This window comes from Phaethon lepturus, unplaced genomic scaffold (assembly GCF_000687285.1).
Source record: "Phaethon lepturus isolate BGI_N335 unplaced genomic scaffold, ASM68728v1 scaffold13137, whole genome shotgun sequence".
In the NCBI taxonomy this organism is placed as follows: Eukaryota; Metazoa; Chordata; class Aves; order Phaethontiformes; family Phaethontidae; genus Phaethon; species Phaethon lepturus.
In genome coordinates this window covers 73,075-99,423 of record NW_010554145.1, presented here as the reverse complement: position 1 = coordinate 99,423, position 26,349 = coordinate 73,075, and the positions used below count along the sequence as shown (strand labels likewise).

The 26,349-nt window shown below is 37.0% G+C and overlaps 1 protein-coding gene across 1 annotated transcript in view; it reads left to right on the top strand.

The window, feature by feature from the left end:
• The window catches only part of LOC104624394 (guanine nucleotide exchange factor VAV3-like), a gene marked incomplete at its 5' end in the record, with an annotated part of 71,001 nt that overhangs the window by 12,776 nt on the left and 31,876 nt on the right, over window positions 1–26,349 (top strand). The window contains 2 exons of the mRNA XM_010291750.1: window positions 1,984–2,029; window positions 26,085–26,221. Of these exons, the coding sequence (XP_010290052.1) occupies window positions 1,984–2,029; window positions 26,085–26,221 (183 nt within the window). The remainder of the gene's footprint in view (window positions 1–1,983; window positions 2,030–26,084; window positions 26,222–26,349) is intronic.

The window sequence follows — 26,349 nt, the reverse complement described above, 5'->3', positions numbered from 1 at the left end:
CCGTGCCTCCTGCCATGTGCTGCCTGGCCCTTAACGTCTCTGCCTGGAAACACCCGCAAAGTAAGGGCGCTCTAAAATACGGGAGCTACAGCATGGTCCGTTTGCCTAGCGCTCTCCCAGTATGGCAGGTGGCAGGCCCTCCTGGGGGGGCCTAAGGTTTTTTTAGCCATAAGTGAATCGCTTACTGGGCCTTGCGGATGAGGTTGCCAGACTTAATGAAGCTAACCGTGGTGAACATACTGTGGCTGCATGAAGAAAATATGTATACTGGCTGTACCTAATGCCTCCTGCTCCTCAGCTTCTCCCCCCCGGCTTGATTTTAAATCTTTTTTTGTGAGGAAAAAATGGCTTCCTTTCTGGAGCTATTGATTTTCTATTGACTGTTGAGTTGATCCAAAACATCAGGATTGCTTTCATTTTTAACAAGACTCTTGTTTAAGTGCCTGCTTTAATTCTCTCTGCGCAGAAACTTGAGCACAGATGAGGATCTGTCATTTTAGAAAACGTGGGTTTAAATTCCATACCAGTGATGGAATTTAAATTAATATTTAATTTAATTTAATAAAATCTACTGGTACTACAATATATTTAAGGGTACTGAGCATGTTTTCATACATATAGCTCAAGAATTATTTCATTAAAATTGTTTTCCATCCAGTCCTTTTGTGTATATAACTTACGTTGTCACAGAATTATTGTTTTGATTTTTTTTTTTTCATTTCAGTTAAACATTTCTGTATCTTCCCTCATGCTTGCTTTTCCCACTCCTGCCCCTTTCCCTCTCTTGTGCCAATTTGCAGTTACTCACTGCTCGGCATCAATCCTTATCAGCAGTACAGCCTCCATTAAAAAAACCCAAACAAACAACAAGGATATAATTGAGCCTTTGTTTTTATTCAGTAATATTACCTTCATTGCAGCATCAGTTTTAAATTTTTCTTCTTTCCACTGCAGATCAAACAAAAGTTGCATCCTTTCTTTAATTAGAGTTGTGGGGTACAGAGAGAGTATGTCCAAGGACTCAAGAGTCTGAAAGCTGTTTTTTAACCAAGCTTTTCATTTTGCCAGCTTGCTACAGGGCTTAGTAAATTGGTTGTGCCTCAGGTTACTGCTTTCTGGCTTGCCTCGGTGTGTGTCCTGCATCAGCTTATATCAACTGCAAGTAAATCGGAGCAACCTAATTGTTCCCTTTGTTATGCAACATGCTTTTCTCTGCTTGGTTTGATTAAAAAATAAATAAATGCATGAACCTTCATGCAAGTTACCAGTTAGAACAAGTTTGCAAAAGCACATTGGTAGTTCATGGATACGTGTTACTTCACATTGGAATTTTCAAGGATCCATGTTAAGTGTCTTGGATTATAAAATACATTTAAAAAAATAAAATAAAAAAAAAAGTCTCAGTATTGTCAGAGAGCTTCTGATTTCACACAGCTCTGGTTCATACAAATTTAAAAGAAGGGGTGGAGGTGAGTTACTAAATATATTAAAGTACTTGCCCAAAAAGTAAAAATATTAAGAATTATATAGGAAACTTTAACTACCTTAAGCACAAAGTAGGAAGTGTGAAAGTTTCTACCTTATTAAAGCAACACAGGCATCTTTGATACTTTTGTGTTTGTGGACATTATCTGGGGCAGATAATGCTAAACTGCATATTTTTCTACTGTCCTATTCATAAATGATTAAAAAATAAATTTGTTCTTGGTATCAAAAGATGCAGATGTATGAACAAACCTTCTATGGACTAAGAATCTTTTGAGCTTAATGTCAGAAAAAATGGGATACATGAAAAAACTGTCTACTAAGAATATTTTTCAAAGTATGATCTTTCTACGAGATAAAGATAATTATGGTGGTGGTTGGGTGAAATAACTTAAGAAAACCAGCTTTGCCTAGTAGATTGTGGGAATGAAAGGAGTGCAATGTGCGTACATGAAAACATGTTTATTCATATCTTTGATTTGTATTTTTGCTATGCAGAAACGAACGAATGGAATTAGAAGAAACTCTAGACACGTGGACCCAGGTTTGTGTTGTGACTTTTTAATAGTTAAACATTAATGAAAAGAGTGAGAAAGCTGTAAGCCACCTTATCAAGTTGCATTATGAATACTATTGTAATGCACGCAACATTGAGAACTTTCTGTATTGCTGGTCATGAAGGTCTAAAACTATTGCTCTGTTTGTGATTTCAAAGATAAAAGTCAGCTGATTGTACTCCACTTTTTTCCCTTGTTTTTTTTTTAAGCAGTGCTTCAGTTCTATCTGAACAACAAAATGCCTCTGGGCTTTCTGTTAATGTGACCCACCTTACTGTACTCTGCAGTTTTAAAAGAAATAGCTAAGTGACGAAAAGCAGACAGTTGCTTATGAAGCTTAGGTTCTGATCTGTGAAGTGGTGGATATCCTCAACTCTCTTAACTGTAGTGGTGCTCAGTGCTTAGCTGTATTGGATATGGGTTGCTCTTCTAAAAGGCATAAACAGGTTGAAATTTTATGTAGAATTTCAAAGTGATTTTATTCTTTCTGTTAGTTTATAGTAGATACTTTTGTGGAATCATGGCAGCAGCAGCCCTTAAGAAAATAAAATGCTTGCTTATAGACTGTGTGCTCAAGTGGGTGAACATTTCCTCTGGAGACCCATTATGTGTCTGTATAAAATACCTAATGGTTTTCAGTGTAACTGTGTGATATTTTTAGTGCCATTTTTTACAGTAATTACATTTCTGTCCTTTATGTTTCTTGTATAGTTTAATTACTGGAGATTTGTTATTCAGATATTATTTGAAGTAAAACTAAGCTGTGGATTATTAAATATTTCTAGATGTGGACACCTGAGAGTAGTTGGAGTCAAACATTAAACAGGATGGCAGCTCTATACACCACATTACAGCCTGGCAGAGCTAAGCGCTTTTCAAAAAGTAGGAATGCTGGTTGTGCCACTAGCATTGCAGCTGCCTTGGCTCTGAAAGTCTAAATGTTGTAACTAGCTGAAGCAGACCACACCTTTCTTACTCACGTACCTTCGACATGTTTCAGAACACGTATCGTCACTTTGTTCCCTCTAGCAAAAAAAATTGCTTCATGATACTCCTAAATTGTTCTGTGTGTTGGTGACTGAAGTCATTAACACAAAATGAAAAAAAAAAAATGAGCACCCTGTAACTCTGAAAATTAATGCAGTCAGAGGGGGAAACATCAAGAATATAAATTAAATAAGGCAGAGGAGGATGAGAATTCTTCTTCCAGTTCGAACTGTTTTGAGTTCTTACCATTCAGTGGTATATGTTCCAGTGAAGTGTAGTGTGTGCTTGCAGAATAGTCCTTATGGGTCCAGGTCTTTAAATATAGCTGTCTCATGTAGACTCCTAAAAGGTTAAGTAATACGGTTTTGAGAACCTTTTGAGTATACTGGTGGTTTTATTTGCTGTTGAAGTCCAATAGAAGTATTTACATGATCTTTATATACAAGGATACCTGAAAATTAGTGTTTATTGAAGACTAAGTACCATTCAAATCACTTGAGTCGTTGAATTAAACGGATGTTTAAGCTGTATGAAACCAATGCCTAAAATATAGTTCTGCGTCCCCTCCATTTACCTAGACAGAACAGTTGTTTGCGTTGCTGGGGTAGTTTTATTGAGTCAAGTTCTTGGTCACTGTTATGTTTTTGAAAGGCAGTAGTAATGCAGCACATTTGCATTATGTTTAGGTCCCTTTATCAGAGATATTGTTGCAGAAGACTGTCTTACAGAATTGCTTCTGACATTATAACTTTTTTTAATTAAATATAAAAAAGATATTACATAGTAACATGCTCCATATGTATACTTAGTTTTCAAAAGTGAGCTTTTTTTATTTGCATTTTGTCAGCATACCCATTCTGAGTCCTGCTGTAACTTGGTGGAGGTAAGTTCTAAAGACAAGAATGTCTTTGGTAAACTCCTGGCATCTCTTTTGCATATTCTAAGTTAATATTGCCCATCAGATTGCACATTGCCTTGAGAGACAGCAGATGCTATCCAGAGAGAAGTGCTTGTATCAGATCAGTTATTTCACGCATATGTTACTGAATTGATCCGAAGGGTTTTTGAAGGAGGCTGGCGTGTAAATCTCTGGAAATCCTAGCACCATGGCGCTCTTTTTGCTGAGAGAAGTAGTGAAAGTCGGAGATAACCTTTCAATCTTAATGTGCTGTCCCTTTTTTAAAAAAAAAAAAATTGCTGCCCAGACTGGTTTGTCTTTAGGAGGTTTAATATGCTGCCGCTACCTGTGTTACATGTTATGGTGCTGAAGCATGGGTAGTAGTTTAGGAAAGCAGGCATTTGCTGTGAATCAGTAACAGGCACCTGCAGTGTCTAAATTTGATGGATTTTGATATCAGGAGTAAATACAATTATTTTGGGCTGCAACTATTTTAGCACAAACTTTTCAACATCATGTTCCATCTTGTCTCTTTCAGTTGTCTGTCTTTGGCTATTTTAGTAAAGAATAATGAATGCAGGAGGCATAGCATAGTCAAGCTGATGTGTTGTGCTTCTCTTTTTATGCTTGTTAGAGCCAAATTCAACTTTTACTGACACAGCTTAGCCCTGAATGGAAAAATCATTTGAGTTTGATAAGAAGTACTGTGAGTAGAAGGATGGTCTAAACAAAACTATGTGAGGATACTGGATTAAAATCTCTCTTGTCTTCTGCTGGTAAAGCTCTTTGATGGAGGAACCTATCTAGCTGAAGTACCCCAAAAGCAATAAGTTGTTCATGGCTGTTTAATTTGTTTTTCTTTGAAGTTTGGTTAAAAGTTTTAACAGTGAAGAGTTTCCTCCTCGAGATTTGCTTTGTACTGAATAAGAGGGGTAGAAGGAAAAGTGATTAATGGATGATGAGGCAGAGAAATTCCTGGGAAATGAAATAGTCATAAGAAATCTGTGCAGAAACTGTACAAGTGAAGAACAAATGGGAAAGCAAAAGAAAGTATGACTTTCTTTTCTTTATGCTGTGCGCTATGACTTCAGCCTGTGGTCTGGTTGCCAATAGCTTCCTGAATTGGTCCATCTACTAAGTTTTGGGGGAGACAGGTTTTAGATAACCTTTCTTTGGACTTAAGCAGCAGATAATAAAAGCCACTGAGGGAATGAACTTGCCAATGCATCTGCTAAAGCCAGGAAAAATTTGGTCTAGAGTTTGCATTTTACTGTAGAAAATGTGATTCTGCTTAAATGTATTTGAGAAGTGATTAGATGGGTGTCAGTTTTCCCCTAGAATGGGCATATGGAGTGATAATTATATAACATTTTTTTCCTTGTATAAGGAAACTAATGAAAAATTTTGTGCACGTTGTCATGGTTTAACCCCAGCTGGCAACTAAGCACCACACAGCTGCTCACTCAGTCCCCCCATGGCAGGATCGGGGAGAGAATCAAATGAGTACAAGTGAGAACACTTGTGGGTTGAGTTCAAGACAGTTTAATAGGTAAAGAAAAATCTGTGCGCACAAGCAAAGCAGAGTAAGGAATTAGTTCACTAGTTCCCATCAACGGGCAGATGTTCAGCCATCTCCAGGAAAGCAGGGCTCTGTCATGTGTAACGGTTACTTGGGAAGACAAATGCCATCCCTCCAAACATCCCTCCCACCTTCCGTCTTCTTCCCCCAGCTTTATATTGTAAGCGTGACACCATACGGTCTGGGATATCCCTCTGGGCAGTTGGGGTCAGCTGTCCCAGCCGTGCCCCCTCCCAGCTTCTTGTGCACCCTCAGCCTACTCGCTGGTGGGACAGGGTGAGGAGCAGAAAGGCCTTGACCCTGTGTAAGCACTGCTCAGACATAGCTAAAACATCCCTGTGTTACCAGCAATGTTTTCAGCCCAAATCCAAAACATAGTCCCATACTAGGTACTATGAAGAAAACTACCTCTATCCCAGCCAAAACCAGCAAGCATGTGAATTGCGCTATTGACTTAAATGAGAAATGAACCATTCATATGTATATTCAGAAGCATAAATTAAGGCTTTGTATGTTTTCTTGAGAAGGTTGATGTAGAAATACTTTTGTATGTATTTTAATAAGAGTAAAAATGATTTTATTTTTCTTTCTCGGCTATTGGAATAATACAGTGTATGTTTGCTATCTTTTTATTTTTTAATGATATAAAGAGTCTAAATGTGATAGATTCACAGCTTGGTGTTTTTAAAACTAGCTTTACGCTAAACACTTCTGCTAATACAAACATGGGAACTTTAATCTCTAAAAGTGTGAAAGTATATTTTGTATCAGAAGGATGAACTTGGTAAAAATAGAACACTAGAAGCCTTATATTCAAGATTCATTGCAGATTAAACTAAAAATCTGATCTGTGAAAGAATGTCACTGAGCATGTTCCTGACTTCTTAAATAGCTGATTTCTTTATAAGCATGGATTAAAGCTTAGAAAAAGTCAGTTCTGAACTGAGGGACAGAACCAACAGGTCTTTTCACTTCAAAGAAAGTAAAATATTTTTTTGGGGGGACACACAATATTAACAAGTAACGTGTGCAGTGCAATAGCTTGGGCAAAGCTATTTTTCAGCCTGGGAGTTCAAAGTTCAAATACTAATTTTAAAAAGAGGTATTTGTATTTCTGGTTGGCGTCTAGTCCATACTTTCTTTGTGAAGCAATCCTGTAATATTGATTTTACACAGATTATAGAGAAAAAGATCTGAACAGAATAACTGGGTTTATAGTCTGAAGTACATACATTAAAAAAATCTGTGCGAAAAGTACAGCATTGGAGATATGTTTATATCATTAGACATAGTGGGAAATGAACTACTGTGTGCATTGTATTTTATTGAAATCGGATTGTAGAACCTTTTAACTAGGTTGTGACATTGTTATATGTGTTTGATTACTAAGCAGTGAAACAATATTCAGATGTTTGTGTATTGTGGTAATGACTGCATCTTGTCTTCATATTAAGAAATAGGGGATAGTCTAATACTGGCAGTTTAATTTTCCTTTTCAGTTAAGAATGAGGTATATTAGGCTGTGAGATATTTCAACAAATTCTGACATAGCATGCTCAGTGATATGCAAGTCTAATTCTGATTTCCATTTCAGTGCCACTCCAACCATATGCCCAGCCAAAAGCAAAATCTGGCCTAAATTCAAATGCTGGGGTATCCCAACCTGCAGATAATTCTTTGCCACGTATGTACTTGTTATAGATAAAACTACTCTCTTTACCTGAGAGTCTTTTTTTGTCTCATGAACTATCAAGGCAAGTCCTTGGTAATCCTGATTGACTGTTGTCTTTCTCGTTCAGCCCAGTATAGAGAATATAGAGAATTCCATGGATAAGAAAAAATAACCTTCTGCAACACATAGCCCAGTGCTGAAACACTGGCATTCAGGAATTTATTTCTCCTATTTCAGCAATGGGGCAGCTACCTGTGATTCTGGCTGGATCTCTGGTGGCCTATTAGTAACTGACTGTCAATAACATTGTTATTGACATTATTATGAGAACAAGAATTTATCTTGGTTTTAAGCCACAGAAAAAGATCTTCCAAAATTAAAAAGGCAGTATTAAACAAGCTCCCAGTGACTGACATCACTAATAGTATCTCCTTATTATGACTATCTTCTTCAAGATGGATTGGATCAAGGTAGCATTTTTTTCCTTTAGTACGGAGTTTCTGTGTACAGAATCAACAAATACGTTGATGGGTGTTTTTTCTGAGCCATTTGATAGTGTTATTTAACTATTTTTCCTGTCAATAAAATGTAGGAGTGAATAGCAACCCCCTTTTAATAGTTCTTGTCTTTCCTTTCAGGTGAAGTAGAGTAAACCATTACAGGCCACTTGTTTCTGCATCTTCTCTCAGGAGCTTGCTCAGAGTCCCACAGGCTTATTTCTTTCTCTCTTAAATATCTATGTGAAGCTTCGGGGGGAGTTGATGTGACAGCGTGGACTGAAGTACTAGTGTATACCGAAGACATTATTTTCAGCTTTAGAACATTCACACTGAACATAACCATGGCTTTTAACAGCTGGTCAAAATGAATGTATGCATGAAGGAGTAGCTGACTGTAAATTAAACTGGGGAAAGCCTGAAGGAATAGTAGAGAAAGAGAAATATCTCACAAAACTTCCTCTAGTGAGTGACAGCTGGCTGAACATGAGCCAGCCGTGTAGCCAGGTGTAGCTTCCTGGCCTGTATCAGAAATAGTGTGGCCAGCAGGAGTAGGGAAGTGATCGTGCCCCTGTACTCGGCACTGGTGAGGCCGCACCTCGAATACCGTGTTCAGTTTTGGGCCCCTCACTACAAGAAGGACATGGAGGTGCTGGAGCGTGTCCAAAAAAGGGCAACGAAGCTGGTGAGGGGTCTAGAGAAGAAGTCTTACGAGGAGCGGCTGAGGGAACTGGGGTTTAGTCTGGAGAAGAGGAGGCTGAGGGGGAGACCTTATCGCTCTCTACAACTACCTGAAATGGTGTAGTGGTGAGGTGGGTGTTGATCTCTTCTCCCAAGTAACTAGCGATAGAATGAGAGGAAATGGCCTCAAGCTGTGCAAGGGGAGGTTTAGATTAGATATTAGAAATGTCTTCACCGAGAGAGTGGTCAAACATTGGAACAGGCTGCCCAGGGAGGTGGTGGAGTCACCATCACTGGAAGTGTTCAAAAAACTTGTGGACGTGTCACTTTAGGACGTGGTTTAGGGAGCATGGTGGTGTTGGGTTGATGGTTGTTGGGCTTGATGACCTTGAAGGTCTTTTCCAACCTTAATGGTTCTGTGATTCTGATTCTGTGAGTTTGTTGTTTGACAACTTTGAGGTCTTTCCCACTGCTTACTGGAATGGGATAACCTAATAAGGTTCATAGTAGTAAAACATCCATTGCATCCTGTAACTAACCAGGAGACTTGGAGACTTGCTGCATGCAGACTAACCAGAATGGTCTCATTTATGTCCTTTTGATTTAATTTCTGCAATTTCCTATTATAGATAAAAATGGAGCTCACAGCTTAAAATAGGCAGCCTATGTGGCTTAAAAAAAAGGAAAAAAAAAAAGAGAAAAGTTACTATTTTAGAGTCTTGATGGAACTCAAATGTCTACTTCTTTTGAGAGTAAAGTGTGTCTAATAATAATCATAATAAAGTATATATAGTTTTGCGTGCTTTCCCTAGACATAATTTTGTAATGTTTGTGGAGCATTAGAATTGCGTAGTAGCTAAAGACTTCTCTACATGGTAATGTATTAAGCTACAGAACAGAAAATGAGCTTTGATTATACGTGTGTGTATATACATAAAACACATGTGCTTAACTTGTGGGGGGAGTTTATTGGATTTTCCCTACACAGCATCTAAACACCTTGTTCAAGGTGCATATGAAGTATATAGTCCATGTCTCTAGGAATCTCTGTGAACCAGGTAAATCACAGGTAAGAACTGGTTTAACAGGGCAGCTAGGAGCGTGCTTGCTGCAAAAGGAAGACTCCTGAGCAGGATAGAGGCAATACTGCTTGCTGATGTGCTGTATAATTCTGAATGTTCTGGAGTTCTTCAAGGACTTGGATTGCAGCTGTAACCTGACCAGCCCTTAGTATTGATAGATGTGTTTTGACATGTTTCCATCATATGGCTGGAACAGTGTTGAGACCAGAGTCAGTGAATTTCTTTGGGGTCACCATGTTCTCATGAGCAGCTAATGAGACAGCTTCTTCCAGGTGGACCTTAGCAACAGTGAATTCAGGGATACACTGAATTGTGTAACCTAATTTGTGAGATCAAATTAATTTATCTCATGTGTTTATTAAAAATATGTATTAGGATCAGGATCTTTGCTTTTTTTACTACAACACTAATGCTGTGTGCTGAGCTATTGTTGCTTCCCAAAATAATGAATTCATCTTTGTTGTGATACAAGAAAGAACATGTCTAATGTTTTGCACCAAGAAAATTTCCACTAATGCATTTCTGGAAGGCAAAGCAAAGTTCTGTCTTCCAATGAAGCATTTCAAATGCAGTTTAATGATTTTTATTTGGGTTGTTATATTTTAAATTAAAATTATTTTTACATTCCTGTTGGGGAGAGGTATTTTGAAAGGTGCCTGTCCCTTTGGCATCTCAGCAGTGAGCTAACATTCAGAGAAGAACATAGCCTTTAGCCTTTTCTTTTAATTAAACATCAGAAGACCCAGATGCCAAAGGGTGAAATATATTTATTTTGTCAAACTCTTTCATCCTTGTCTGGTTGGATTGCAAGATTAGTTTGTAGTTGAGTAATTTAGGCTCTTTTGTCTTACTGCATGTGTTTTTGAGACTGTCTCTATCTTGAGCAACTAACATTTTTATTTTTCTCTTAGAGAAATAATGGTGTTTAATACATGCTGAGCATGTATTAGCATATTCTTTAAAGTGAGGTGGGTTGAAAATCATACAGTATTTTTCTCTTCTGAATAAAAACACTCAGCATGGACTGTTCTAAGCAAAATGTCACTGTTTACAGATGACTACAAGGGAGTTGGCAAGCAGAAAAAAGGTAAAAGCAGACAAAATGGGTATACAAGTATGATGAATAAAACAAAAAATATACTATTTTGTGTTTTACACACAAAACTTTAAAAATTTTAAATATTTATTTAAAAAAAAAAAGAAGAAGAAGAAGCCATGTGCAGGAATCATAAGGCCCAAAGTTGCCTTTAGTTACCATGGCAAGTAGAAGGGAATTGCATAGTAGTTTGCTAAAGTCTATTAGGACTATAAATCTCTTATTCATCTTCAAGAGGAGTATTGCATTTACTCATCTATTTTCATATCTGATTTTAATCTTCAGGGTACTGTCATTCTCAGAAGGCAAAACAAAGATAATAAGGCAATGAATGATTAAAAATAGTCAAAAGTTACTGAATTTAACAGTACGCTAAGGCATATGGTTTCTTTTTTTGTGGCTCACTCATTTAACCAAATCAGTATTTGATCACTACTTCAAAGTAATTCTCACACAAAGAATTTGGGAAACATTGTAAAACTCAATGGAGCCATCCCATGGGAGAAAAAAGACTGCTGAAAATTCACAGAAGAGAAGCGCCCAGAACTGCCTCTGCCTCTGCCTGAGGAAGGTTTTACAGCTTGGTAGAAGAGGCCAGAGGCAAGAGCCTGAGAAACTGATGCAGCTTTTCAGGAGAGTTTTTAATCTGCGCACCTCTTTGAGCTTCCCAGAGAAGAGAACAATGAGGCTGAGCTAGGCTGCAGGCCAAGCTAGCCCAGGATTTCTTCTTCAACAGTAGCCAATTAAATGGATGCTTAAGGATAGAATATGGGGTAAGATGTTGTGGTACTTTCCCCAGTACCCTGTGCTTTTGTTTCTTAGCTCTTAGTTTTTCTTCTGTGTATTTTCATTACCACTTTTTGAGCCAGTCTAAAATCTTGGCATTCACAAAAGCCTTTAACTGTTACTTTCGTGATTAGGTGTGTGCATAAAGTACTTCTTTTGTTTGTTTTAAACCTGCTGCCTATTACTTTGACACCTCCTATTTTTTGAATGAAGAAAGTGAATAATAAATGAAGACATAACGAATACTGTTCCCTGGTCACTGTCTCTATGCCACTCATGAGTTCTTCCTGTCATATCCCCTCCAGTTATCTCTCTTCTAGCCTGAAAAGCTATTATCTGCCTAATTCTTCTGATAGAGAAGATTTTCTGTATGTGTGACCGTCTTGTTGGCTTGTCTGCATACTTCTAGTGCCAGTCAGTCTTTCTAGTTCTGTGGTCTGTTCCAAGAAATTTCTTAGCATCGGTACACAGCAGAATTAGATTGTGATCTTAAAGAACTTATTTTAAAGAATACTTAGCAATTACACCGAGATCTGTTGTCTATATGATGGTAGCTGTTTTAGAGCCCATCATCATGTATTCAATCCATGTGTTACTTTGTGTCTGTTAAGTTTCGATCTTGCATGAAGTTATGTCCAAATGACCTCTAAAGATTCCTCCAGCCCACATTATTCTGTGATTTGTAATCCTATTGTACAGGCACTTCAGTTCATGAAATCATCCTCCAATTATTTGCGAGTAGTGTTCTTTTTAAAGAAATAATTTTGCACCTTCTACAAGACTTAATCCACTTTTATTCCCATTTCAATACTGCGTATTAATTTTTTGAATAACACAAGTCTCAAGCATGGATTCCTTTGGGTGATCCTTTTGGAAACCACCTTCTGTTTGGAAAAAAAATTACTGCTTCAAACTTCTACTTCCTGTCCTTTTGCTGCTTATTGATGTGGGAGGAACTTTGCTTTTCATATTGTGAAAACTGGAAGAGAGCCTCATAGTAAGTGATGTGAAAATTATTTTGCTAATCCATATTAATGTATAATCTTGATCCTCATGTTCATTTTATACTTCAAAGACCTCTAAACAATGTCCCCAATTTTCCTTTAAAAAGTATTTGTAGTCTTCACATTACATTTATCCATATATTTTCAAATTTTGTTTTTATAGTAGGCGTTACCAGTCTGCCTCGTACAAACATCAAATATCCATGTTGAGGTATCTACTGATTACCACTGAATTGCTTTAAAACATTGCTTTCACACTTAACCTCCTCTTTCTATGGTACTGAGAGTCTTTTAAGAAATAGGTTGCAGATCACAATGGAACAACTTAGTAATTTAATCATAGAATCATGGAATCTTTGGGTTGGCAGGGACCTCCACGGCCATCTAGTCCAACCGCCCTGCAGTGAGCAGGGACATCTTCAACTAGACCAGGTTGCTCAGAGCCCCGTCCAACCTGACCTGGAATGTTGGCAGGGATGGGGCATCTACCACCTCTTTGGGCAACCTGTTCCAGGGTTTTACCACCAATACTCAGTCTTCCCAAATAGTGACAGTATAAAAATTGATCTTACTGATTTTTCAGAATCAATTCATTCAACCCAGTTGTTTTAACCTTTTGATGTGGTTTATCCAGGAAAAAAGGTAAGGTACCTTTATAAGGGATCTGGAGAAAGCACTAGAAAGCACTTAGGTTCAGCCCTCATTGCTGTTCTTGCTGATCTGCAAATAAATAGAAGATATGTTCAGTCTTGCATTTTTCGTAACTCATTTCTTAAGCTCTAGTGTGTAACAGGGAATTAAATAGTAACTTCATTATCTGATACCTTGAAAATGTGCCTCAGTTACACTAACATTAGAAGTTATTCTTTAACCAGCCCATTTGGAATAGGAGATGTGGGGAGAGGAGAGAGCATGAGGCACAATGTCTTTTAGTTCAGATGAAAAAGCAGCATGTTTGCTGTTCTTGGATTTTTTTTTTTTTCCTTAATTGGGTTTGACAGCAACAAATTGCGTAAAATATGATACGACATGAACTGCATGTATGGTTCACAGCTTTCCTTCCAGAATAACATCTCATCTCTGGCAGTAGCAGTCTTCTTGCAACTAGCAGGGATCATTTTAGTACAGTGGAATTCACTTAATGCCACTACATCTTCTACAATTTAAAGGCGTTTTGGTTTTCTGTAAGACCCTACAGGTTGCCCTATAGTTTTCTCCCTCCTCCCTTTTTTGCTTGGTCGTGGAGAGAAAAGAGGATAAATAAGGAATAAAGACTTAGCTAGCAAAGAGCATGAGACTTAATGATGGAGGCTTAAATCTCTGACTGCTCTTGTGCATTGTGTGCTGGTTTTGTTTTTTGTCTGTTTCTGGTGGTATTGATTTAAATCCTGTAACGGTACATCGTTCTGCACATGGCTCAGGCATCTGAGAAACATCGAACGATGAACTAAGCTCAGAGGGCTGATGCTGGGGTTAAAGTGCATAAGGGGTATTCTGTGTCAGGGCAGTATTTTTGGGAGAAAGAACCAACTCTGGGTGCTCTGCTGGTGTCAGTTTGATCTCTGGAGTTTCTTTGATGTAACTACAGGCTGCTGCCACAAGGTGTGGTGTGTTTTCCCACCCAGGTGTTCCCTCACTGCCTTTTCCTCTGAATCTGATCATCATCTGGTCACAGAGCTGAGTCACTTTAAGGAGATAAGGGAAAACTGGTCATGGGAGGTGGTAGTGGCAATGGGGAAGTAAGTGATTTTCTTTCTGATTGGGTTGCTGAACCAGCTCAGTCCTGAGGCTGCACAGTTAGCGGGGGTGCGACAGAATACACTCATCCTGGGTTAGATGGAACATCAACTCCTATCCTTTATTGCTTTCAGGTATGGTTTATGTCCTAACCAATTACCCACTGTTTGCTGGAGCATAGAATCCACATTCAGACTGAAAACAGAAAATAAAAGGAGAACCTTCACTATTGGGAAGATGAATATATGAGGGTTTGGGGGGGGGGGTGGAGAAAAAGGTTTTAAGATGGAGCCTGGTTAGTGTAGCAGGATTGACATCTTGATAGGGGACTGGGATGGATTCTTATCTTTATTGCCTGTGATAATTGACCAGTAACATCTTGATTCTGCAACAAAGATCAAGTGATCATGGATGGTATTATTGTATGTTTTAATTTTTATCTTTAAAACTACACCCTTTTACTGCTTATTATTTATTCATTATGTGATCTATCTTCAAGGACTTATTTATATGTAAACAAAGAACATTAAGCTATTTAATTTTTTTAAACAATTTAAAAAACTTGTACTAAAAATTGAATATAGTTTTCTTTAATAATAAGGGAGAGAGTTTGCAGGAACTTCAGTGCATCAGACTAGTACATAATTTTTGACATGCCAATATTGCTAGAAAAGAAAGGGTAACTTCTAAATGAAGAGAGTGAGATCAGATAATATGTAAGATTATATATACATTTTTATACTTGGTGGATACGTAAAACAGTCTGAATGTCTGTGTTTAGGTATGTCAGCTGAATGAGGCTAGGGATACTACAGATTCATTGAAAAGCTGGAGATATCACAAAATACTATGCCTTTTGGATTTCTTAGAAGTTATTTTCAGAGATTGACAATGCTCAAATGTGTGAAGTATGCAGCATAAAACCAAAATAAAATATATAATATTTAGGGATAAATGGTAACAGTGAAATACACACTCATCCTTTTGTACTATTATAACACAACTATTTTGTAATGAAAGCAAGCTTTGTTCTCTTTTCCCAAAGAAAATGAGTTATTTGCTGTAACGTACAAACCAGAAATCAGTAGACGTGCTTTTTGAAAGCAGGTTTGTTTCAGCTAAAGCAACAGTGTCTTTTCATTGCTTAATATAATGCCATATTTCTTGGCAACATGCATCTACATATGCTTCCATGCAAAGAAGTACTATATCAACCTGACATTTTTTTTGCATATAGGTTAAGAACTGTCAGTTAAGAAGTAAAAGAGGTATCTGTCATAATAGGGGTAGAGGCCACAGAAAAGAAAAATTGCTTGAAGAGGAATATCACAAGAGTGTTTAACTTAATGCGACATAATCCTTCAGCTTTTTATGAAGAGGATGCGTCCAGGCAAGATTATTCTGTCATTTGCTGGAACCTGCCTGATTTGCCGTGCATCAGCCACTTCCCCTTCATGTTATGTAAAAATTTAAAACTCCTCTCTTGCCAGAGAAGTTATTTCTTGTAAGTAGCAGAAATGGAGAGTAAGGTCTTTTATCTTAGAGGTGCTGTTAGTCAATACTGAGGACAAAAGGAGTTGCATGAAAGATAATTTATTTTTCATTTTTGCAATGCTTGATGAATAAAATCTCAGCACGTTTTCAGCAATGCATATTTTAAAATTTTGTTTAAGACCTGTGAAAGATTTTAGGTGGCCTAGGTGTGCATTTTCATGGGTTATATTGTGCACAGTTACCATCTTGCTGTTCATGACTTATTTTAGTGTACAGTATCTGTACGCTGAAGTGTGCAATGTAGTCAGCAGGATGACTAATTCCACTTGTGCCGAATAGACTTGTTGAAAGGTAGGGCTGCCTCCTGACATGCCATGCTTTCAGGCACACTGCAGGTGAGATGTGACTGTCATGTTCTTACTGCAGTATATTTATTTTTTAGAAAGAACAAAGTTTATGTTTGTTTATACTTAATTGACCAAGTCTTTTAAAAATTATTCAGTCTGTGAATGCTCAACAACAGAAAAATGCCTAGTTCCTGTACAAGACTCATGACATTTCACTGTATTAAATTCAGTTTCCAAAGTGGGGCTCTTGTTCTCAAGCCTTTTTCCTCTTACTGCTTGCTGCAGCATCATCCCTGGGCAGGCAGAAGGTAGTATTAAAAATACAGCTCAAAGTAATTACTTCTTGGAAGATAAAAATCCATTATTCCACAGATTTGTCCCTGTTTTTCAGAGCCTTTTGCTGAACATAATCCACTACTGTCTGGGACACACCTTCGTAGCTCATTTATAATATCTGCCCAATGTAAGTTGTTAGTTCCTCAGGGCAGGTACTTGTTTGAACAAATACACATTTTATAATGCCATGCCTGTCTATGGTACCACATTAAAAGATGTAATGATTAATGGTGGTTAATTTTCATACCTTGTGCTTTTATAAAAAGCAGCACCTTGTGTACCACACTTTTAAATGCATATACCAAAACTCCAGTTTGCTCATTTTTAAAGAAAATAATAAAGCTCCCTAGTTTTGAGGCAACATTGTTTTTAAAATTTATATCCCCAATTCACCCACTAGACTACATTGAAATGATGAGATTTCATTACTTTGTCAAAACAAATGAAAATTGTATTTTTGAAACCTGATTATTGTTTATTCATATAGTCAGACATTTAGCACTCAGCCACTTCTAATGTTTGTTCAAAGTCCTGAGATTCTTCTCGATCTAGACAATTCCAAAATCCCTTACTCTTACAAAGATAGCTGCCTATGTTAATGCAAGTGAAGACTAGTTGCCTGAATAAGCATTTGAAGTTAAAATTGTACAAAACAAGAGAGCTTGTCCTTAACACTTGTTTGGAGGAAGACACACTATGAAATGGAAACCAAGATCTGTTGGTGAAATAAAAATAGTTTTCACTCTAATTTAGCACAAAATGTATGTGGCTGTGACCATTATAAAGTCAGTGACTTTCCTAGCTCTCTTCTGCTTTCTTTCAGTGCAGTCTTGGTGAGAGCCCTCTTTGAGAGAGAACAAACTGCAGACAAAAAGTTTTAAACGCTGTCTACCTGGTTTTGAGTATAAAAAGATGATGATGTTGGAATTGCACGTGAAATTTCTATTATTTTAAACATCCTTTCTTGCATTTGCAATCCACTGTTATCCATCTAGGACATGTCCAGGTTTTCTAAATTAATGTGCTAAATAATAAAAAAAAAAATTTTAAAAATTGACAAGTGGGGCAGGAGCTAGTGGCACTTGATCTTTCTAGTACTTGGTACTTGACTTTCTGAAAATGGGGTCCTTTATTGCTGCAGTTAGAGATGGGTGTACAAAAACAACTGTCTATTTTAAGAGAAGACTGATTGTTTGAATGATGCCTAGGACAGCTTCTGAAAATGTTTGCTGGGCAAACAGGGATGGGTTGCATTTGTATGTCAATAGATTCCTTCCGCAGTGTACTTAACTGATTTTCAGATTGCTTTTGCTCTGTTGTAACATTTTGTTCCCTGCCTTCCCAAAATCTTCACAGTTTCTTTTCCTTCTGTTCTGTTGTGAGAAAAAAAAAAGACATTTAAACCTGAGGAGTGAGTTGTGAGTTGAGCAGAACCACCCTTAAGGGCATGAGAGACAAATGGTCATCTAAATAGTGATAGGTTCATTCCTTTCCCAAAAGGCAGCCCTTATGACTTTCTCCTCTTAATTTTAAAAACATGGCTGTTCTGCAGTGCCTGTTTTTTCTTGCACAGAGGCAAGCTTCCAGATTCCTTAAAATGAATGTCACAATGTGTCAAATGTCCCTGCTTAGGAGTTAAGTAAGAAAATGCCTTCTGTTGCAGTTATTTTTCTAAATAAAAATTCAATTCTGAAACTTCAGTTTGGATTCTGAATTGTGAAATTGCTTATTTTTCATCAAAATAAAGGCTAGCTGTATTTATAGGAGCACTAAGCTGAGTATTGGCCTTGACTCAGAAGACTTGAAAACCTAAAGCTGCTACTGAGAGGGGACAGTCCGCCTCAGTGAGTGTCCATGTTCCCATGCTGCTAATTTTACTAATGCTGCTCATATTGTAACTAAGCATAAAGTGAGAGTTATCCTCAAATACCTTTGCTGAAAAAAAAGCATTTGAGCTACATCGAATACTGATGTTCAGAGCAGGGGAAGATGTCCATTTGTCTAAGCGTTGTTCTTTCTGCAAAACATACTACTGTAATGTAAAAAAAAAAAAAAGTGTAGAAATATTTCAAGAGTCACATAATTTAAAAAATGCAGCCATGTAAATAACACAACTAGATTTGTTTATTTTCCTTGTTAATGGACTCCTGCTATGATCTGCGACATAGTTCCAAGTTTTGCATGGATCTTATCTGGAAAATGGAGATACAGCTACTTATCAGGGGGCTTTTTGCTAATGATCAGGTCTACAAAACCTGAAGAAGCAAAATGACTTCCTGAGCTGTGGTGTTTTTCTGTTTCTGAAAACAAATTGTTGATCAGACTGTTAGCAGACAGATTTTTTCCTCCCACACGTCTTCATTTTAATTGATGGTTGACCATTTTTGCAGAAGTGTCTGCCAAGAATACAGCTTACATATGCAGCACTAAAGAGAAATGGTGGAAAAATTGAGTCTTTGAATGATTATAGAAGATTTGACAGATAGTAAAGGACTAGAGGGAACCCTGAGTGCTTTAAGAAGGTTTTTAAGGAGGTACAATGGTAGGAACCATCGTTGAGGGAGGACAATCACAGAAAGCAAGGCTAGGACTATAAGAAAAAATGAATTTCTTCAGTAGATTTATTTGTCCTGTATGATGGCAGTCTTTAAATCTTCTGTTTCTGTGGAAGAGAAATGTGAATGTTTATCAGATGTGGTTTGGAGTACATTACAGATTTGTCATCTGAATTATGAGATAGTGAAGATTTTTGCTCCTGCTGGTGCTTGAGAGTTCTTTTTCTCTTTCTCTTTATGGAAGAAAGCCCTGTCAGGGTAGCTCTACTTATATACCTATATAAGCAGAAGCTTAACCAGTTGGTTGAGTAAGGCTCATGGTATGTTTTAAATGTTTTAATAATCAACCTTCTGAAGTTTTTTGACTGAAAATTGAGTGAAGCAGCAAACGCAGGGGTTGTGGTTAGTCATATGACAAATATTGAGACTTTATTGAACACTAGTCAAAGACAACACAGCTGAAGACAAGTGAAATATTCAAAGCTGATTCTTAGGCACTGTCAGCATTTCAGTCATCTTGCCTGAATGTAAGGCTTATAAACAATACCTAAAATTAGAACTTTTAATTATGATGACATACAAAAATAATGACTTAAGACTGGGAGAATTAAAATTTCAATTAAAATATCTTCTTTGAGGTATTTCTGTGTAGGTATTCATTGTATTCATTTTGTCCAATAGTAATTATTTAAATCATTGCCACTCTGAAGAGTGCACTTAAAAGACTGTGCTGGCATGTTCCACTTACATGATTAATTTGTGTCATAAGTACTTGACCTAAAAGTAAAAAGAACCCAACCTGTTTTCTTTCGTGTCATTAATAGACGGCCCCAGAAACTGAAATGTGTATTTTTGTAAGAGATTACATAGTGTTGCTTTTCTTGTGTCTCCTCACCAGCTGAGAAGTCCTTCTAGACAAGTGTTGCCTTTGGCAGTATCTGTGCAAAGCTATTGAATTCCACTTGTTGTGAAGATAGATGACGCTGATTAGGAATTGAGAAGCAGCTGTCTTGATAAAATGCAGGAGGGGAGAATCCAGTTTACTCTTGATTCTGCAACAAAATCATTAGGAACAGGAATTTTAAACACTGAGGCTAGCAGAGCTAATTTGAAGAACATACAGAGAATTCCTAAGGACTTTGTTTTCATATAGTCTCTGCTCAGAATAGAACTTCCCTTTTATTAGCTTTTAATAATATTAGTGTTGGACCAAGGTGTTGCCAAAGAATGTGACAAAGCTAATATTTTTTTGTCATGGATGCTCAGATTGTGCGTATAACTGTCCACCTGCTCTTCACACTGCTGTCCTTATCAACCTATCTGTTTTCCTCTTTTGTAGCTCCTTGTTATTTTATTATCTCCAGTTATTCTCCTTGGTCTGAAACCTTGACGATCTAACTTTACTTACCCTGGTGTAAATACTAATTCTGGATTTCACAGAATCATAGAATCATGGCATCTTTAGGTTGGAAGGGACCTTTTAAGGTCATCTAGCCCAACCCCCACTGCAATGAGCAGGGACTTTCTTCACTTTCATTTAAACACCAAGTTTCCTTTGCCTATGTGTCTTTAGTTTGTGCTGTTAAAATGATTCATGACGCTGTGGGTCGCTGTTCAGACAGTCCAATGAGACAATGAGATACTGCCATGGGTTACTTTGCCCTCATTTCCTAGTTGGACGCTGAAGGTGGCTGGGGATGGCTCTGAGATTTGAGATGGAGTACTTCTTCTGGTCTTTGCTATGGAAGGCTTACCAGTCACTAAATCTTAGTCTGTTCCTCAGCAGAGCTACATTCCCTGTTTTTGTAGCTACAGAAATGTAAACCAAAAAGGGTTAAAGCAAGTTCAGAGTGTCTAAACAGACACCTAAAACACTCTTTTGATGACAGAAAGGACAGAATTAGTGAGACTTCATGTCATTTCCTATAGGAAAGGCAAATGTCATTGCGTTAAGGTTCTGGAAACATTGCGTTGTGGTGTTGTCAGATAGTCTAAAATTCTGTTTCAGATTCAAAGCTTCATGAAGTCAGGAGGCTTTCTTCCATGACACTAGTGGTTTTTGGATCAGGTTATAAACATTTGGTGAATAGGCTGTATTTTCCCTAGAGAAAAAGAAAGTCTTCCTTCAAGACTTATATTAACTATGAATGGATGTTCAATGCAGACAAAGCTGTTTTACGTCTTTGTGCTAGTAGTATATAGTATACCCACAAATTCATCTTTGAACGTTAGTTTCCTATAATCTGTCATTATTCTGTATGTTAAAGTGATCCCTGCCCAGAATGTAAACCACGTACTGCGTTGCTTCGAAATAACAGATGCTGGAATCAGTTTTGACAGATAGAGGTCATCATAGGGCATGCATTATGCATATTGTTAGCAAAAAAAAACCAAAACATTTTTGAATGTCTGCATGAAACTGTGAGGGTCATTCAGTGCTGTTCATAAATGCAGAGCAGCTGTAAGAAATACAAGTAGTTTTATATGTTCACATTTCATATGTAATGGGTATTCTGACATTATGTGCTATGTTAATTGTAAAATGTAACCTTCTTCCTTGACTCACAACTGTGAGATTAAATACTGAAATGCGTGGTATGGTTTATGAAAGGTTTTGTTTTTCTATAGTGTAGCCAAATTGGTACTTTGCAAACCCTGACTTTAGCATGCTTTCAGCTTTTCTCATGAGCTATGATTTAGATCGTCAATTTGTGTTAGGTCTGTGACCCAGAGCTTGGCTATGAAGACTTTTCTAGGAATCTGGGGGTTTTCCTGGTTTTCAAGTGAAGTAAATTTCAGCTGCTTATTGGTGGAATAACTGGGTCAGTTTGCTTTTTGAATTCAAGGTTGGAAACTGCTGGGCTGGTTTTGCATCTTTAAATTAGGAAGTTTCCTGACAAAAGCTTTCAGTAGTGTGGAGATCTGACCTCATGGAAGGGGTTTTTGCTATTAATTATAACAAAGCATAGCTGAAATCCTGACCTTGTCCTTTGTGTTGGAATTTTACCTGCTTTTAAACATACTCATGAATAACATTTTTGTGCCAGATGTGTTTCCAGAGGTTTTCTGCAGTTGTTGGATACTCTAGGTACTGCAGCCATGTATACTGCAATGGCAATGTCTCTAATGCTTATCATATTTCACATTTTAGTCATTAATGCATAATGTTTCTATATGTTTTCTATCACAAATAATCCATAATTACACTTAAAACACTGCAGGTTTCTGTAACATACTGCTTTTTCTTGTCTGCATTGTTATATTACAGCAAGTACTCAGGATTCGTAATGAGTATATTTGTGATGAATCCATGTGCCAGTTAAGAATGGAATTCTGAGGTAGACAAGGAAAACATTCTAGATCTTGTCTGTCTGAACTTCAGTAAAGCAGTTGATGTACTGCCTCAGAGGAATTGGTCTGTTATGAGAAAAGGCTGAAAGAACTCGGCTCATTTAGCCTAGCAAAATGAAGGTTAAAAGGGGTATGATTGCTCTCTAATAACTATATCATGAAAGTAAATGCAGACAAGGAAAGGAACTATTCAGACTGCCTCCAGATGGGTATATGTTGGCCATGAACTAATTTACACTGAGAAGTAGAAGATTCTAAATGCTCAGAAAAAGTTCCAAATTGAACGGTAGGAACAAAGAAATTAGTTTTAGCATAAGCTTGCTAAACAGCTGAACGATTGTATGAGCTGTTTCTTGTGTTGATGATGGATAGGACGGGATCCGTCACACCCCAGTGTACTATGTATAGGTTAGGAGGCGAAGGGCTGACCAGGTTCTGTCCAATTAAATGTACACCATCTCAGTGTTAATCTGCTAAACTTTTTCTGAGTTACTCATTATCAAACCTGTAATTATACGGTGAAAAGAAAGTTGAGTATTCTGTTTGGAGCTCTTTGACTCTTAACAGCAATTTATTAACTTTTCTGTATCCCATTTATTTCTCTGGGCTTAATGGTGATATAAGGGAAGTTCTGTGAGAAGAACATTTATTCATAGAAAAAGAACTATTTCAGTATAGTGTGTGCTTGTTTCTGATTGATTGGTTCAAATATTTCATTTTGTCTTTTGTTCCTGGAAAAACTGATTTAAAAAAAAAGTTTCTGATTGATTGGTTCAAATATTTCATTTAGTCTTTTGTTCCTGGAAAAACTGATCTAAAAAAAACCGTTTAAAATCATGTAACAGGGACAGGTCCTTTTGATGATATTTTCATGCAATGAGTAAACACATTAGTTGCACATTCACTGTTTTTATAGCCTTGATCATATAGGCTGTCTGCATGTCTGGTATTGCTGATATTGAAATGAATACGTTCTCTATGACTCAGACAATCCTGTTGTTGGAGAGTGAATTTACTTTCAGTTGTTGTACTTTGAGGTACAAAGTACTTTTCAGAATCTGAGTCAAATCTAATGCGTGCTTAAATAATTGGCACTGGAAAATATTCTCCCTTGTTTATACATGCATCTCTGATCAGTAGTCCTGAAGATAGCACACTATCATTACTAAAGTGGGTATATGAAAGTAATACAGTAATTAATGAAATCACAATGTTCTTATGTATTATTGCAATGTATGGGAATCCTAGCCATGTATCCCTGTTACTCCAGATGCTGGCTTATGTAGGTCTGGTGACAGTGCGTATACATCGCGCTAGGCAGTGTGCATTCATAACAAAGACAATGCCGAGCACAAAGAACTCCTAAGTAGACCAAAGACAACAATGGGATGAAAGTAGGTAGTAAAATTACAGTAGAAGAATAAGATTTATCGGTCACCATAGTAGAGAGCAGCTGTAGCACATCAACGCTGTAGTTGTCACAGTTTCTGTAGGCATTATGGCAAAGAAGTTTTAAGAAGGGATCTGAAGCAAGATAATGAACTCTGTTAAGACTAAGACTCTAATCCGAAAGCCTATTTAAATGAATAGGATTATTTCTGGTGATGTCAAGAGGTGTTAGATCAAATCTTCCAACATCTTATCTGCCAAGGGAATTTTATAATCAAAATTGCTGTAGGATTTTACAGAATTAAGCGTATTGAATTATACACAAGTATTCTAGGCATGATATGTTTTAACATGATTAATTCTTTTACGTTTTGAATAATTCTGCTAGTTGACACAGCACGATTTTTTTTCCCACGTTCTCTTGGCCTGGTTTTCAGAGATGCCAATAATCATAATTACCAGTGAATTAGAAATAAGACATTCTACATGTGTTTATAATTAATTATTTCAGCAGTGTAGTATCTTTAAAAAAACAATGCGGGATTTCCACTGAAAAGTGCGTGAGAGTATTTCTTCATCTTCTGATGAGATCAATGCAAAGGTGGTACTTTAAGTGTATTGTAACTGCACACTAAACATGTGATAAAATACATCACCCAATACAGTGTTTCATAACATCAAAGATTTTTTGTGCATTTGTTTGACTTCCAAGGATGTCTCTGAGCTGAGTGTGTGCTTACACTTTGTTTACACATATGCAGAGCTATCATGTATATTGTGATGAGGGAATTTCCTTGAATTAGGACCAACTTGTCAACTTCGAGTAGACACTTGTATGCAGCATTGCTTCTATTTGTCATGCAATAGGTGCAACATTTGTTGATGCTGAATTAGTATTTGAAAGAGTAACAGCCTTCAACTGAGGAAAAAAGTATAGTATTTGCCGAAGTGGAATAATGGCTTACTAATAATTAGGTGCTCATTTTAAGTATGCCAGATAACTTGAAGAAATAGCAAAAGTTATGGTGTCATTTGGGTTGAGTAACGTAAGAGCTGGTATTATTTTGCTTAGCGTTTCGTCAGCGCTTTGGATTAGTTTTTATTCTTAAATACAGAGATTAGTACTTATTGAAAGTGATCTCTTTCATGTTTCATACAATTTAGAGGAGATAATGGATATTTGTGTTTCTTGCCACTTAAATTACAGTAGTGATCTTGCAACAGAAATAGGTCTCTTGTAGACCTGCTGATCTTTTGCTGTTAGAATTAAGTTAATCATGACTTTCTAGCAAGAAATGGGTTAAATATGGCAGCCCAGCTACCTTGACTTTACATGCTTTCAGGCTTATTTGTATTTATTAATATACATTCTTACAAAATGTTACTTAGCAAAAAAATTTCTGGTTAAGATTATAGATGGATATGCCCACTTAATTGTAGCAATTTTAAACATCCCATGTGCAGTTAAAAACAGGGAAATCATTATATAAAGTTTTATTTAAAGATAGAGGGAGAGTAATTAAAAATATATCTGTTCCTTTAAAATTCTGCTTTCCTTGGCAGTATAAGGAGTGGGGGGGAAAAAAAAAGCTTTTCTAAAAGCTTTTAAGTCTTTACTATGTTTGTTATAGAGTGGTGGTACTTCACTTGATTTCTAGTATTTTTATAATATCGCAGCGCGCTCTTTTAGTGCAATACACTAGCTGTCCGTAATGCTCTGTGTGGTGTTGTTTGTTTTTTTTTTTTTTTAAATGCCATTATAATTATAAGAACATTGAGTTACAGTACCCACAGTTTTTTCTTCTGGCTGAAATCCCGCCCCTGTTTGATAAATGCTTATTGAGGGCTCTTGAACTGTAGTTATAAACGTGATTTAGTTCTTTGTGCAGGCAGAGAGACTTATCTTTGTCAAAAACATTTTGTGTCTCAAGAAGTGGATTTCTCCCTTTAAAAAAAAAAACAACAACCAACTTAAATCACAGATCAGCTGTCTAGATGCAGCCAGGTTTGATATGGAAGGACTAGTGTGCAGCTGGAGTTCTTGTCTTGAAAATGAAACCTTAAATTCATCCAGGCTTTGCTACGTGTATCCAAAAATACTGTCAAAATCTGAAAATTTAAAAAAACAACAAAAAAATCTTATGAGAAGCCTAAAAGATTGTCATCCTTACTTTCTTGGACATGTTTACATCAGCAGTAGGCTTTTTGGTAGTACTGATCTAAAGCTGATGAGGTTATCCGTATTGGTGTCTTCAATACATTGTTCATCGCAATTTTTGCCTTGAACTACAAAGCCTTAATATTTGAACATTTATGCAGAGCCTTCCATGCACGTGTAGAGGAAAGAGCCTCCATAGACATGAAATAAACTCTACCCCAAGAAGAAGGGAGGACAAAGATCTTTTTTCAAAGTCGTGCTTTTCTGTTAGGTTGTACATGGTATAGTACTAAGGCATTGCCTTAATGCCTTAGTCAGGTACCTACTAAAGACAAATATATGCTGACTTACGTTTTTTTTGTTTCTTTTTGTTTGTTTGTTTTATTTGTTCAGGTTTACCAAAAATGCAAGTCATTCGAAACTACAGTGGAATACCACAGCCGGCGACACAAGATGGTCCACCGTTACATATCCAGGTTGGGGACACTGTTGAACTAATTAAAGGAGATGCACATAGCTTATTTTGGCAGGTATTGTATCATTTAGCAAATGGCTATATTCCATTAGTCCCAGATATCAAATTCTTATTGATATATTGCTCTTGTAACTTTTTTCCTTTTTGAACAACAAAAGAATATCTTCGTGTTTTACCCAAAAT